The sequence below is a fragment of the Mesoplodon mirus genome, assembly GCF_964341445.2.
Source record: "Mesoplodon mirus genome assembly, chromosome: 19".
NCBI classification, from domain to species: domain Eukaryota; kingdom Metazoa; phylum Chordata; class Mammalia; order Artiodactyla; family Ziphiidae; genus Mesoplodon; species Mesoplodon mirus.
This window is the reverse complement of record NC_138995.1, coordinates 53,957,461-53,972,894: the sequence shown is the minus strand read 5'-3', so window position 1 is coordinate 53,972,894 and position 15,434 is coordinate 53,957,461. Positions and strand designations below refer to the sequence as shown.

The 15,434-nt window shown below is 54.8% G+C and overlaps 1 protein-coding gene across 3 annotated transcripts in view; it reads right to left on the bottom strand.

Annotated features, from left to right (window-relative positions):
• Positions 1-15,434, bottom strand: part of POU2F2 (POU class 2 homeobox 2) — a gene marked incomplete at its 5' end in the record, with an annotated part of 31,252 nt that overhangs the window by 2,324 nt on the left and 13,494 nt on the right. For 2 of the 3 annotated variants that reach the window (XM_082607134.1, XM_082607133.1), the window contains 7 exons: positions 1,131-1,197; positions 2,465-2,641; positions 2,720-2,868; positions 2,959-3,100; positions 3,402-3,563; positions 5,910-6,001; positions 6,091-6,196. In XM_082607134.1, coding sequence (XP_082463260.1) covers positions 1,131-1,197; positions 2,465-2,641; positions 2,720-2,868; positions 2,959-3,100; positions 3,402-3,563; positions 5,910-6,001; positions 6,091-6,196 — 895 coding nt within the window. The remainder of the gene's footprint in view (positions 1-1,130; positions 1,198-2,464; positions 2,642-2,719; positions 2,869-2,958; positions 3,101-3,401; positions 3,564-5,909; positions 6,002-6,090; positions 6,197-15,434) is intronic. The other variant, XM_082607135.1, reaches the window with a different exon arrangement.

The following is a 15,434-nucleotide window of genomic DNA, read 5'->3' as shown; positions in this document are numbered from 1 at the left end:
CCAGCCCTGAATCTCACCTCTGGCCCCCTGTATACAAAGAACCAAGGGTTCCCAGAAGACAGAGAGCCCTATGGCTCCCTCTAGAGGCCAGGCACGGGCATGTGGCTGTGCACACTGAGGCTGAGAGGGCTCTGAGCCCGCACTGAGACCAGACACCCAGGACAGCAATTCCCGGCTCTGTGACGTCCCAGCTGTGCCTTCAGGTGAGTACCTTCATCTCTCTGGCCTTCAGTTCCCTCATCTGGAAAATGGGGAAGATAATAGAACCTATCTTATAAAATGGGTGTGAAGATTAAATAGGTCAATATTCTTTTTTTTTTTTTTTTTTTTTCGGTACGCGGGCCTCTCACTGTTGTGGCCTCTCCCATTGCGGGTCACAGGCTCCGGACGCGCAGGCTCAGCGGCCATGGCTCACGGGCCTAGCCGCTCCACGGTATGTGGGATCTTCCTGGACCGGGGCACGAACCTGGGTCCCCTGCATCAGCAGGTGGACTCTCAACCACTGTGCCACCAGGGAAGCCCAAGATGGGTCAATATTCTTTATAAAGAGTTTAGACCAGTGCCAGGCACACCCTTATTACTTTATAAACTTCCACTTATTATTTCTTAACCTGGGGAGGGGAAATATGGCGTTTGTTTTTATATTATTCTTACATATGGTGTTATACATGCCCTACCCCAGGAAGGGGCAAAGGAGGGCTTTGGGTACAAAAGTGTGTGTGAGTATGTGTGTGTGTACACACACACACACACATACACACTCTTCTGTGTATATATTCATGGATACAGCTTCTGTATGTATGTTATATTCACAATAATTTTATAACTGAGGCTCAGAGAAGTAAGGTCACTTCTGGAGTTCACACAGTTCATAAATGCCAGAAAGAGAACCCAAATACATCACCTTTATCAGCCCCGTGCTTTTCTCACATGAAATCATGGAGCAGATGAAGCCTGAGCTGCTCTGGCAGGGAGCAGTGAGGCTGCCCTCTCCCCTTCCCTGCCCCGCCCCCCCGACCTCCAGGCTCAGCCTTGAGGCCTAGGGATGCCCTGAACCGCTTGAGAACCTTGTGCTCGGGCCTGCACTGTGTTCTCCCAGTCCCCCCTCACCATCCTCTGCCATCTCTGACCTGTTGTGCTCAGACTGCTGGAAGCTTGGGACAACGGCAGGGTCCCGGCGCCCCCTTGGGGCGTGACCTGGGGAGAGAGGAAAGAAAGCATGGTTAGGCCACTGTCTTCCAGCAGCTCCCATGGTGGTCGCTGTGGTTACAACCCCCACACCTCTGCCTCCAAGACGGCGGAGAAAGGCGGCTCTGGCTGCAAGGCTGTTTGTATCACGCCAAGCGCTTTCCATCAGCTTTCGTCACGTTTACCCTAGGTGATCCTGGGGCCCAGACAGGAGGCAGTCATTCCCTGCCTTTCCTCTGACACTGTCCAATTGCAGGTCTGAGGTATGTGCGTGTATATATGTGAGAGCACGCAAGCACACGTGCTTGTGAGGCTAGGGGGTGGGCTGGGTTATGAGGATAAGGCGTGTCTCTGCATCAGTGTTGAGATGTTATACTGCTTGATTTTCTGGGACCGTCCACCAGCCTCCTTCTTAGCCTCCCTGCCTCCAGTCTCATCCTGCATCGACCCCAGAAGCCTCACTCTCAATGTGACCCAGTCCCTCCCAGGCTCAAAACTCATCCTTAGCGCCTCACTGCCTACGGTTCAAGTTCAAGCTCCTTCAGCATTTGACTTGGTGTCTGGCCCCTGCCCATCCCCCACCCTACCCCCACACTCATTCATAAATAATCATTCCAGCTCCAATCACACTAAATCGCACTGGAGTTCCTCACATTGGGCTCGGCACTCTGGCTTCTAGGCCTTCATGCACATAGATCCCTTTGCCTGTCCTTCACGTGGCTGACTAACTCTCTCTGTCCTTATGACTCAGCTTAGATGCTCCCTCCTTCCTTTACACCATGGGGAAGGGGGCTCCCTGGGCCCCTTGCTCCTCTCTGTAGTGTCACAACCCTTTCCACACTAGAAGGAATAAAGGGATGTCCCAGTGTGTCTGATCTCGAGCAGGCTGTGGACCTGAGTGCACACCCAGGGGTATAATGATGTCCCTGCCAGCGTCTGTGTGGTCGTGAACCTGTGTGAGGGGGGATGCCTGTATCCTTTACCTAGTATCCATCCCCGTGTGGCTACATCCTGTGATAACTCTGTGTTCGGCTACATCAGTGTGTGTCGGTGGGTGCTTGTATCCCCCATGTAAGACCACAGTTCCCTGGAAACAGTGTTTCTCTGTGTGACTGTGCCCCACCCCTGTGACAGCCTGTTCCCAAGGGTGACTCTCCCTGCCTCTGTTCTAGGAACTGTGGCCAACCGGGTAGGTTGTGCTTCACACGAGGTGCCTGCCAGGGGGCGAGGGTGTGCCAGAGCTTTGTGGCCCCACCCCTCGAGGGGCTCTTGGTACCAGATGGGGGCTGTAGCTGGCTGGCTTGCCCGGGCTGGGCAGCATGGGGGCCGCGCTGCAGGGGTTGATGCGTTTTTCCTTCTGGCGCCGGTTGCAGAACCAGACGCGGATCACCTCCTTCTCCATGTGCAGCTGCTCTGCGATCAGCAGGATCTCCTCTGAGGTAGGCTTCTGGTTCTGCGGGCAGAGGGCTCGTTAGCCCCAGGCCCATCCTCCCGCCAGCCCTCAGGGCCGCCCGGGAGGGTGGGGCCTCACCGCTAGAAAACTCTTCTCTAAGGCGAAGCGGACGTTTGTCTCGATGCTGGTCCTCTTCTTGCGTCTCCGGCCGGGGAGCCCGTCGAAACCCAGGCTGGGACTGCTCAGCTGGTTGGGACTGGGCAGGCTTGAGTCCACAGACATAGTCTCTGTGTCCGGGAGGAGACAGGGTCATGAGAGGGCGCTTCCCCCCGCCCGCCGCCTGCAGCCCGCCGGGGAGCCCCCAGCCCAAGTCCCACCTGCGTCGTTGAGCCACTTCTCCAGGAGAGGCTTGAGTTTGCACATGTTCTTGAAGCTCAGGTTGAGGGCCTCGAAGCGGGAGATGGTCGTCTGGCTGAAGTCGTTGCCGTAGAGCTTGCCCATGGCCAGACCCACGTCACCCTGGGCCAGTGGGGCAGGGATGGGGCTGCGTTCAGAGCCGGGCAAAGGGCTCAGCCCCGCCCACCTGGCCACACCCCACCCCGCCCACCAGGTGACTATGCCCCCCCTTCACCCCGCCCACTAGGCAGCTACGCTCCCTACCCCTGCCCACCTGCCGGTCACGCCCCTCACCCCGCCTACCATATGGCTACGCTCTCTACCCCGCCCACTAGATGACTAGGGCCCAGCACCCCGGCCACCAGCTGGTCACACCGCCCTGTCACCCCACGCCCATCGCCTGTCCTGCTGGGTGGCCCCAGACCTGCGTGAAGCCCAGCTTGATGCGGCGTTGCTTGAAGGTGCGAGCGAACTGCTCCAGCTCCTCCAGGTCACTGGGCTCCTCGGGATGGGATGGTGGCTCCAAGCATTTGGGGGGCTGCGGGTGCGAGAGGTGCGGGTCGGGCAGCGTGGGGCGGGTCACGGCCTGGTGGGGTGGGCAGGCGGGTGGGATGCAGGACCGAGGACCAGGACGGGGCTCAGCATTGGCTGCGCAGTCCCCCCTCCCTCCCTCCCTCCCTGCCGTCCAGCCGCTTCCTGCAGACTCCCCTCCACCCACCCCCAGGTGGCCCCTCCACACTCATTGCCAATCAAGGTGACATTCTGCTGCCCCACAAGGGCCCACGCACTGCCTGAAACTCTCTGCACATTCCTCCCAGTCTGCAGACTTCATAAGGAGCAGCCATCTCCTTTCACCAAAGGCTCTTTCCCTGAAGCTGGGGGAAGGGTTGGTGGTTTTAGCCTCCTCTCAGGCAGGGAATCAAGGATCAGCTCTGCTACCGAATTGCTGGGTAACTCAGGCAAGTTTCTTAATCTCCCTGGGCCTCAGTTTCCCCCTCTGCAGAATGGGAACAATCATGGCTATTCTACCTACCCCATGGGGTTGTTGGGAGAATCGGGTTAAAAGTGAGTAGGCTGCAAATAAAATAAAAGTATTTTTAAAAACAGACAAGGAGGGTGACTGGGGGAATTTACAAGGAAAAAACAGTTCTCTCTGGAATGCTTCATTTCCCTAAAAATAAAACATCTAAGTAGGTGGTGGGTACAGGGATGTTGGACGCACAAGTCCTTGATCCATTATCCAAAACCCTGGGACCAGATGTGTTTTGGAATTCAGAATTTTTTCAGATTTTAGAAAGCCTACATGGGGCATATATCATAGATAATGTGAACCTCCACCGTTAGGGTCAAGGCATCACCCCATATTCGGACATATCCACAGCTGTCAGCAAAGCACAAGTACCACATACGAGGGATAAAGAAAAGTCACACGCTGCCTTGCATCAGGCCAAGACAGGTTTTGCGGACTTCCCTGGTGGCGCAGTGGTTAAGAATCCGGCTGCCAATGCAGGGGACATGGGTTCGAGCCCTGGTCCACGAAGATCCCACATGCCGCGGAGCAACTAAGCCCGTGAGTCACAACTACTGAGCCCGCGTGCCACAACTATTGAAGCCCGTGCGCCTAGAGCCCATGCTCCGCAACAAGAGAAGCCACCGCAATGGGAAGCCCGCGCACTGCAACTAAGAGTAGCCTTGCACACAGCAGTGAAGACCCAATGCAGCCAAAAATAAATAAATAAATTAATTAATTAATTAATTAACTTTTTGGGTTTTTTGAAACAGTTCATATATTTTTTAAAAGGGCTGTTTTAAAAAATAGGTAGGAGGGGGCTTCCCTGGTGGCGCAGTGGTTGAGAATCCGCCTGCCGATGCAGGGGACACGGGTTCGTGCCCCTGTCCGGGAAGATCCCACATGCCACGGAGTGGCTGGGTCCGTGAGCCATGACCGCTGAGCCTGCGCGTCTGGAGCCTGCGCTCCACAACGGGAGAAGCCACAACGGTGAGAGGCCCGCGTACCGTAAAAAAAAAAAAAAAAAAAAAATAGGTAGGAGGGAACTTTAAAATCCATAATCATGAAAAATTATTAAAGTTTAGGAGCCAGTGGGAATTCCCTGGTGGTCCGGGGTTAGGACTCCACACTTCTACTGCAGGGGGCGTGAATTTGATCCCTGGTTGGGGAACTAAGATCCCTCAAGCCCCAAGGTGCGGCCAGGAAAAAGAAAAAAAAAAAAAGTTGAGAACCCAGGCAGCAAACTTCAAGAAAGGCCATGGGGACCAGGCAGGAGGACACTAAGGCAGCCTGAAGAACTCAAGCCTTCCAGGAGGGGGCCTGAGCTCATGCCACGTGTACGCAGATCCAGCCTTCCCAGAGCTTCTGGCTTGTCAAAAGAATCTGGGAATCTGGTGTTTTCCGGGAATTTTGTTGACAACTAACTCAATTTTTAAATGAGTGTGGGCCCTTGTTTGCAGTCTCTGGTCTGGGAAGGGGACACGAACTAGTACCCAACAGACCCTCAGGGAACGCCCCCCATTTGGAGTGCTGGAAGGGATCTGAGGCATTCATGCCCTAAAGGCCTGTGAACCCCCTGAAATTTTGTGTTTGTGCACACGTGCATTTTGGGGCAGTGGGGGTCGGATTCAAATAATCCATCAGATTCTCAAAGGAGCCCATGTGCCTGCAAGGGTTAAGAGCCACTGGTCTGGCTGACTCCCCTCATTCCATGGAGGAGGAAGCTGACTCAGACAGGGAAAGTGGCTTGCCTGGGGTCCCACAGCAAATTAGTAGCAGAGCAGCGCTGGGCCCCAGGGCTCCGGACTCCTATCTTGTCCCCTGTGGCTGTGGAGGGGGGGGCGGCAAATGGAGAGGAGACCCTCACTCACCACCACTCCACGCCACTTGGCCACAGCCTGACGCACTCAGTGGACCACTCACCTGTGTGGGCAGCCCTGCCCGGGGCTGGGAGGTCAGAAGAGCTCCCTGGGTTTGCTGAGGTAGCTGGAATAGATTTGGCGTCGGTAGCAGGCCTGGGGGGACAAGAGGGATCGCATGGGGTGAGGGGGCAGAGAGAGTTCTGTGGAGGCGTTGGGGAGGCCATCCGGGGTGAGGGCCTTACCTGGCTGACTCTGCTGGGCCTGCGGCAGCAGGAACTGAGCAGGTGGCTGGAGGTGGTGACCTGGCACAAGCACCAGCTGCTGGAGCTGGAGGAGCTGCTGGATGTCCTGGCAGGGAGGGGGGTGGAGAGAACGACAGCCTGAGTCCTGGCCCGGCTCTTCCCTCTGCATCGCCTGAGCCCCGAGGGGTGTGCCACAGGGCAGGCTGGCATAAGGCATAGAGGGACGGAGCCTGGGTCACTGGGTGCAGCCCTGAGCTAAGGGCATCCAGGAGGCCGGAGCATCCTACACGGGTCATCACAGGAGGGCTCGTTCTTTATTTACCTTTTCTTTCTTGATGAAATATTTGCCTTGTCCTATATTCCCACAGAACAAACAGGATCGTTTAAAAATGTAAATCAGACCAAGTCCTCCTTCCTTTTAAAACACTCCCAAGGCAAATTACATCATGTCTGGGATTAGCTTTAAAATACTCCAGCCCCTAGCGGCTGATTAAATTGATACAGAGACTTTGGAAACTCTCTGGCACACTTATGAGTTGAAATGGGTTCCGCCCCACCCACCACCAAAAAAAAAAAGATATGTTGGAATCATAACCATCCCCTAGAACCCCAGAGTGTGACGTCATTTGGAGATAGAGTCCGTGCAGATGATCGCGTTAAAATGAGGTCATTAGGGTGGGACCTAATCCAGTACGACTAGTGTCCATATAATACGGGGAAATCTGGAGACAGATGCACTACAGCTGTACCGAGATACTATTTTTACCTGGTGACAGTGCATGACACACTATGTTGGGGCGTGAGGGGAAACAAAAATTCTTGCACATCGCTGGTGAGAGGGTAATCAGGCAACGTCTATCAAAATTACCAGTATACATATCCTTGGACCCAGCCACTCCACTTCTAGGAATTTATCTTCGGGATACACGCGCACTTGTGCAGAATGACCTCACTAGAAGGATATACTCCCCGTAGCAAGCAGTGTTTTAGCAAAAGAGTAGAAACAAGCTGAATGTATAGCAGTGGGGGATGGGTGAGTGAATTAGGGTAGATCTTCATGACAGAATATTACGTGTTCGTCAAAAAGATCGAGGACACTCTTTGTCCTGATATGGAACAATCTTCAAGATGTCCTGTTGAGGGCTTCCCTGGGGGCGCAGTGGTTGAGAGTCCGCCTGCCGATGCAGGGGACACGGGTTCGTGCCCCGGTCCGGGAAGATCCCACATGCCGCGGAGCGGCTGGGCCCGTGAGCCATGGCCGCTGAGCCTGTGCGTCCAGAGCCTGTGCTCCGCAACGGGAGAGGCCACAACAGTGAGAGGCCCGCGTACCACAAAAAAAAAAAAAAAAAAAAAAAAGATACCAGAAACTGGCAACGCTATAAACCCTTCTGTACCTCTTGAATTTTGAACATTTACCTTGTCCAAATAAAGGAATAAATACCCAGGTGTCCCACCCCCACTCGCCCAGTTGAGCAGTCACTTATGCCCAGCATCCCTGCTTTTCCAACCACTCATCTTACAAGAGTTCCAGGCTGTTCCCTGTCTACCCGCAAAGGCCTCTGCTTTCTCCGTGTGCTTTACAAGTGGACAGAGTCCCCAGATGCTCCCTGACCTCTCAGCTTTCTCACTCTAGCTGCTAGTCATCTAAGAATACAGTTTAAGGAGTTTGACATCCTACACTATATCCTTTGAAACTGCATCCACTCTGCCTTCCCTTTTGAGACCCTCCCCACCCACCCAATAAGGCCTGCCTGGCTATTTCTCTTCCGCACTTGGATTGACCCTGGGCAGGGAGTGAAGCCTGGGCTTCAAGGCCTGCCATTTACGGTGGACCCTTCCAAGACCCCCATACCTAATCTTTTTTTATAATTTTGTCTTCTTCTTCTTCTTCTTTTTCTGGCTGTGAGGTGGCTTGCAGGATCTCAGTTCCCCGACCAGGGACTGAACCTGGGCCCTGGCAGTGAAAGCGTGGAGTCCTAACCACTGGACCGCCAGGGAAGTCCCTTTTCATCAAATTTGTTATATCGATTGTACATCCAGCTCCTTGCCATGGCCCTGCATGACGTGGCCTTCCTCACCTCCCTCGACTCTCTCACTCCCTAACTCATCCAGCCACACCGGTCTCCCTCCTGCCACTGAACCCAGAAAGAAATCCCCACCTCAGGGCCTTTGCACGTGCTATTCCCCCCACCCCCGCTCTTGATCTGCACATAACTGGCCCCTCATCATCATTTAAGCCGTTATCAAATGCCCCTTCCTCAGAGAGGCTTCCTCTGGCCACCTGCTCTGACACGGAGATTTTCTCCCCCTAGTCGCTCTCTTACATTTTGCTCTTTTCCTTCCCTCATAGCAATATCAGATTCCTGTCTGTCTCCTCAGAAAGGGTTGGTGCCAGCTCCACGAGGGCACAGATTTGTTTGCCTTATTCCTCACGGTAACCCTCATGTAGAAAGGTGCCTGGGCGTGGTGGATGATCCCCAAACGCTGGTTGACCAAAGGAATTCAAGAAGGAGAGAAAGAGAGAAGATTCTGGGTGAACAGTGAGCTGCCTCAAGACTGGGGTTAGGGACTTCCCTGGTGGCACGGTGGATAAGACTCCACCTGCCAATGCAGGAGAACGGGTTCGAACCCTGGTCGGGGAAGATCCCACATGCCGCGGAACAACTAAGCCCATGAGTCAGAAGTACTGAGCCTGCATGCCGTAACTACTGAAGCCCGCGCGCCTAGAGCCCGAGCTCCGCAACAGAGTAGTCCCCTTTCGCCACAACTAGAGAAAGGCCGCGCGCAGCAACGAAGACCCAACGCAGCCAAAACAAACCATAAAAAGACTGGGGTTAGCCAGTAGAAGGCGCCATTTCTCCACAACCTAGAGCCATCTGAATCGGCACGCCAGCTGAAGCCACTTGGGGGCGTGTTAGGACGGAGACAGGGTGGAGAAATTGGAGTAGGCGGAGGGATGCCAGCGCTCCGCAGGGCCCCCCCGTAGTGGATCATCTGCTCTGTCCCTAACCCGTGAGAAAAACCAGCCCAGAGAGCTAGCACAGCCCATTAAAACCGAGAAGAGAGGAGACAAACTTCTTGCTCATCGCTATATTCTCTTCACTCCCCCGCCCCAGCGCAGGCATAGAACAGGCAATCCATGAATTTTCAGTGAATGAATAAGGTAACCCTTAGGACTGGTGGTGTTTGGGGGCAGGCTGGCTGTGCTTTGCCACAGGTGGGATCTTGGCCACAGACGGGGGGCAGAAAGACTGAGACACACGGTTCATATGACACATATGGGTTCATATGGCTGAACTGCAGAGTAATCACCCACTGGGCTTGGTTCCACCTGGTGGGGAGAAGGCAGCCTTGAGCAGGAACTAGAGGCCGCTGGGGCCCCAGAGCCGTGCAGGTGCGCCGCCTCACTCCAGCGCGCAGGGCCGACTCCCCTCTCCCCCATGACTGGCCTCACACGCTACACTCCCGCAGCCCCAGCGGGGATGGTGTCGACATGCACGTCGACACTCACTTGCTGTCCCTGATACGGCAAATTTTGACCAGTTCTGGACACTGCGTGCTGCGAAGACGTGGACAGCCTAGAGTGACGTCCAGAGTGAGGAAGGGATGGGGTCTGGGGACCATGTAAGTTACTTGCAATCGATTGTGGAAGGGGCCGCTTAGGGAGGGAGGCAGTGAGCACCGTCCTGGGGGCCATCTGGGTGAAACTGCACCCCCAGAACGGTGCAGAGGGAGTTCCCGTGTCACCTCGGTGTGCAAGGATCCCTTCCAGCTGAGAACCGTGAGGGTTAGAGTCTTGGCCATCGTGCCTGCTTTTTTTGTTTTTGTTTTTGTTTTTGTTTTTGTTTTGTGGGATCTTTGGGGACCTTAGTTCCCCGACCAGGGATTCAACCCGGGCCCTTGGCAGTGAAAGTGCGTAGTCTTAACGACTGGACCGCCAGGGAATTCCCGTGCCTGCTTCTTGCTGTGTGACTTGGAGGAAGCCAGCTGCCTCTCTGGGCCTTACTGTATAGGGTGACAATGCATGGTGTCCTGGAACCACCTGGGCTCTGGAGATGGCCAGACACCTGACTCTGTCCCTTACACACCGTGAGACCATGGGCAGTTCCTTACCTTCTTTAAGCCTCAACTTCCTCAGGTGACACCTCAATAATTCTTACCTCATGGAGCTGTTAAAGAATTAAATGAGACAACAGGTGTAGAACGTTTAGTCTGATCCCTGGTTCACTGAAGTGGTCCTCCGTAAATGGCAGTCCTTTTTAACTGAGTTATTTCTCTCAGGGCTCAGTTTTGTCATCTATAAAATGGGAGTAATAATGTCTAACTCTTCACTGGGTTGTTTTGAGGCCTGAGTAATATTATTATTCTCAAAGCATTTTGGAAATCACAACCTACTCCTCCAACACCAGCATTTGCTAGCACTGCACCCTCACATCAGCCGCCTCATGTCACCCCATGAGCTCTCGAGGGCGGGAGCTCCACCAGTCCATCCTCTTCCTGAAAACTTACAACTTCCAGCTCCCGCCCAGACCCTCCACTGAGCTTCAGCCCCAAATATCCATCTGCCTATTTGATGTCTCACACTTGGGTGATTAATAGATTCTTTGAACACTACCACGTCCAAAGTGAAACTCCTGGTTCCCTAGCCCCACCCTCCAAAACACCCTGTTCCTCCCCTGCTTCCCCCAGCTCAGGAAACCACCTCACCACCAGCAATCTCTGAAGCCAAAATCCCAGGAGTCACGCTTGACCTATCGGATCCACACAAAATAGCATCCCGGACCCCACCTTCACCCTCATCGCCACCCCCCCAACCCTCGATGCCTGCAAGGACTTCCCACTCCTTACTTCTAGTCCATTCTCCCCACAGCAGCTGGAGGGAGCTTTGTAAAGGGTCAGTTGGGACCCCCGCCAGCTTAGAACGCCCAACAACCTCCCATCATACTCAGCACACATTCCAAACTCCTTGATCTTGCCCACGAGGCCCTGCAAAAGCCAGTCCTGCCTGCCTCCCCAGCTCACCAGTTATTTGTCTCCCGCTCACTCTGTTCCAGCCATTCCACTTTCCCCTGTACCCTGAACAAGTCAAGCTGGTTTCCACCTCAGGACTTTTGCATTTGCTGTTGCCCTCTCCTAATCTCTCCCACTGCCTTCTTCATGCCTGACTCATTCAGGTCTCGGTTCTCAAAGGCCACCTTCTCAGTGAAACTTTTCCTGACCACCCCATTAAAAGTGGCTTCCTCCCTTGGGACTTCCCTGGCGGTCCAGTGGTTAAGGCACTGCGCTTCCACTGCAGGGGGCACAGGTTCCATCCCCTATCCTGCATGCCGTGCAGCGAGGCAAGAAAAAAAAAAAAAAAAGTGGCTTCCTCCATCTAGGACAGCGCCCTGTGTCATTTTCTTCATTTCACTTATGCTAAAACCGTCTTGTTTTGCTGATATGTTTACTTGTTTACTGTCTCGCCACTAGAACATAATGTCCTCAAGGGCAGCCACCTCTGCCTTGTTCACAGCTGTCCCCTCAGGGCCATGAATGAGCACCTGGCATACACAAGGTGCTCGATAAGTACTAGCTGAATGAATAAATGACTATGATTATTCCAGTCCCTCCACTAGGGGAAGCTCTAAAGGTTGGAGGTGGGGGGTGGACAGAGGTAGCCTGTCTCTAGCGTCGGATCTGCTACGTCCCCCCGTCCCCCAGAGGTTGGCCCTGCCACATGGAGCCCACGAGGTCCTGGCGACTGCGGCAGAACACTGTGGCACAGAGAACCATTCAACAGGGAGAAAAAAACACCTACCTGCCAATTGCACATTACATGCCATGCTCCCTCATGCTAAAATTCCAGGACAGACGAGCAACAGCAGATCCCAGCCCAGGAGTTCTGGGGTGACTGGCATGCCTCTGGACCGGCCCAGCTCCTGGACTCTGGGGCCTGTGGTGCCAGGTGGGTGGCTGAGCTGACCTGGCATCCCCCGCCCCTTCTCCAGCAGCAGGACCCATCTCCTCCTCTTGGGGACCTGCCCTCCCCCACTTTCAGGTCACGAAGTCCAGGTGGGGCTGACCCCACCCTCCCGGGAGTTGGGAGCAACGACTCAAACCTGGCCACTGGGTGTGTTTTTTCTCTCTGGGCAGGGTGGCTGCAAGTCTTGAAGTGCTGGTACCCATTACCCCCAACCCAGAATGAAAAGGGAGACAGATCCCTGGGGCCAGGCCTGATGTTCCAGGTTGGGCCTTTTCCGTTATTTGAGCCAAACAGTCCCTTTTCCTCTTCAGCTGACTAGAGTGTGGCTGTGGCCCCACTGACACCCCCTCCTGGCTCATCCTTTGCTGCCTCCCACCCCTCACCTCCCCAAGCCTGCCCTGCTCTCTCGCTTTGCCTTCACCAGTCCCACGCCTGGAACCCTTTCCCCAGCTCATCCACCTGGTAAACTCCTACTTGTTCCCCCCTTGGTTCAGATACCACCTCCTCCAGGAAGCCTTCCCTGACTCCCTCAGACACAGACCCCTTTCTCTTCCCGCATCCCCACCACACCCAGCAGGTTTCTCTGGGAAACCCTTCTTCTCTAGGTCTTACCCCCTGAAAGATCTTCTCAAGCTTTATTTGCCGTGGTCATATTACGAAAATACGGACGTTCCTCCCCGCCCCCACCGCCGCCGCTCTCCAAATACAAAATGATGTTTTAACAGTTAATGTAAACTTTCAGTCAATGCCTACCCTACCCCAGGCATTCTGAATTACTCCCCTGGAGAGATGTCTTCCCTACCCTTGATTGAAAAGCTGCAGCAAAACATCCCTCATTGATTCAGTAAACGCCTGTGTGGCCCCCTCGGTAGAAAGCATCATGCTGAGTTGAGTGCTGGACACACAAATTGTAAACCTGTATTATAGGGACTTCCCTGGCGGTCCAGTGGTTAGGACTCTGTGCTTTCACGGCCGAGGGCCCGGGTTCGATCCTTGGTCAGGGAACTAAGATCCCACAAGCCGAGGGGCGCAGCCAAAAAAAAGTCAGTGGTAAAATTGTATTATAACTGTCCCTTCTGTGCAGGCTAGGGAAATGCAGGGAAGGTTCCTGCCAAACTGACCGACATTCCTTTGGAAGTTGGCATTAGAAGGACAGAAGGGGGACTTTCCCTTCGTACTTTATATCATTTTAAAGTGATAGGGTTATGGATGCTTTTTGACTTTCATATTATTTTTCAAGTAAAGCATTTCTTAGTGGCTCATTGGTGTGTCTGGTTCCCTACAAGACAGGGAGCCCCTCTGGGGACAAGGCTGGGTCTGAGTCATGCCTGCTTCCCACCAGGGCCTGACCCAGCAGGCGGGAAGTGTCTGCGAAACGAGGGCAACACAGGCTGGGCAGGGGGTCCAGGCCAGGGCCGAGGCCGGCTGTGGCTGCAGCGGGCAGCGAGGGCAGAAGGACGGTGGTCCCCACCACGGCCTGGGCGCAGTATGGTGACCGGCTCGTGGGCTGTACAGGATAAACATTGGTCTGTTGGGGAAGTGAGATCACAGGGTGACAGAACTCCCAGAAAACAACTTCAGCCCAGCTTTGCACTTGCAGGAGACAGATGGAGATCAGAGCTGAGGGAAGCTGGGGCAGGAGGAGAGAGGGGAAAGGGCTGGGCAGGAGGGATTTGAGGGGACCTTGAGAGTCAGGGCCTGGGCAGGTTACAGGTGGCAGAGGGTCGGCCTGCTGCTGCTGGTGTCCATAGGGAGTCGGGAAGAGGTGGTTCTGGGGGTGTGTGAACAGAAGGAGTGCCTGCTGCTCACAGGGGCTGAGGGCCTGGCTGGGTCTGCGCTAGGCTGCCCCGTCCCTCCTCCCTCCCTGTAGCCTGTGCTCCTTCAACAGACATTTCCGAGGGCATAGGTGGACACAGCCCTGGGTGATCAGGGCTGTGGCAGAAGGAGAGGCAATGGGCTGGGGGCCCCCAGAGGAGGCAGGAGGCGGGAAATCAAACCAGCTGGAGGGAGGGAAGTCATGGAAGACTTCCTGGAGGTGCAGGCTCCCAAGCTGGGGCTTAAAGGATGGAGAGGAGCTCTCCAGGTAAAGGGAGGGGACTGACTTCCAGGTAGAAAGGAGAACAGGAGCAGGAACACCAAGACTGGAGGAGCCCTGAGCCTCAACCTTGCTCAGTGAAGAGCCGTGTGTGCTACAAGGCAAACAGATCACCGGCTGCTGGGGTCTTTGGTGGCTGGAGTGGGAGGGGTGCCAGTTAGAGGTAGCAGCCCCAGATCCCGTGGTCAGAGCCCTGGACTCCCAGGCCTGGCTTCCAGGCTGGCTCTGCCACTTGAGCTCGCGGTGTGACCTGGGGCAGGCAAGTCACTGTGCCTCCCCGGCACGCCCACCACCGGCACCTTGGCCAGGATGAGGATTTGTGGATTCAAGGAGGTCACATTAGCATAGTGCCTGGTACAAAGGAAGCACCCGACACACTACCTATGGCAATGGTGGCAAGCCAGGCATTGGGAGGACCTGTTTGGAAGAGTCGCTACAAAGCAGCGAGGCCACAGTGCTCTGTGTTTCTGCAGAGCCAGGCCCGGCGGCAGGAAGCTCTAAGGAGACAGAGACGCACTCAGTGTTAAGGACAGCCCCAAATGGGAGTGCTGGTCAACAGTGGAACGGGCCCATCGAAGGCCGACCGCTGTCAAGGGAACAGCCTCGCAGGTGGTGGACAGCTCCCTGGCGCAGACAGCATAGGCCAGTCCCTCGCTGTAGGACTTGCCAGGCCCTTCACTGCCCTGGAACATGGGCCACAGACTCAAACGCTCTATGGAAACCAGGGTAACAGCACAAACGGGTGACATGGGCAGGGGTGGAAGGAAGGGGCGGGCTGGAAAGAGCAGCCTGTCGGAGGAGGAGGCCTGCCCAGCCTCGGCTCCGCTCCTGCCAACCACGCTTATGGGAAGTCTGTTGGCCAATATCATGGTCGAATTGTGTCCCCTAAAAAGATACGGTAGGGGGCTTCCCTGGTGGTCCAGTGGCTAAGACTCCATGCTTCCACTGCAGGGGGCACAGGTTCGATCCCTTGTCGGGGAGCTAAGATCCCACATGCCGCGTGGTGCAGCCATTAAAAAAAAAAAAAAAGACAAGAAACGGTAGGAGTTCTAACTCCTGGTGCCTATAAATATGACCTTGTTTGGAAACGAGGTCTTTGCAGATGTAATCAAGTTAAAAGGAGGTCATTAGGGTGGACCCTAATCCAACGACTGGTGTCCTTATAAGAAGGGGAAATTTGGACACAGAGACAGACACACGCAGAGAAAAGATGGCCACATGACAACAGAGGCAGAGACTGGAGTCATCCATCTACGAGAAAGCCAACGATTTCCTGCACCACCAGAA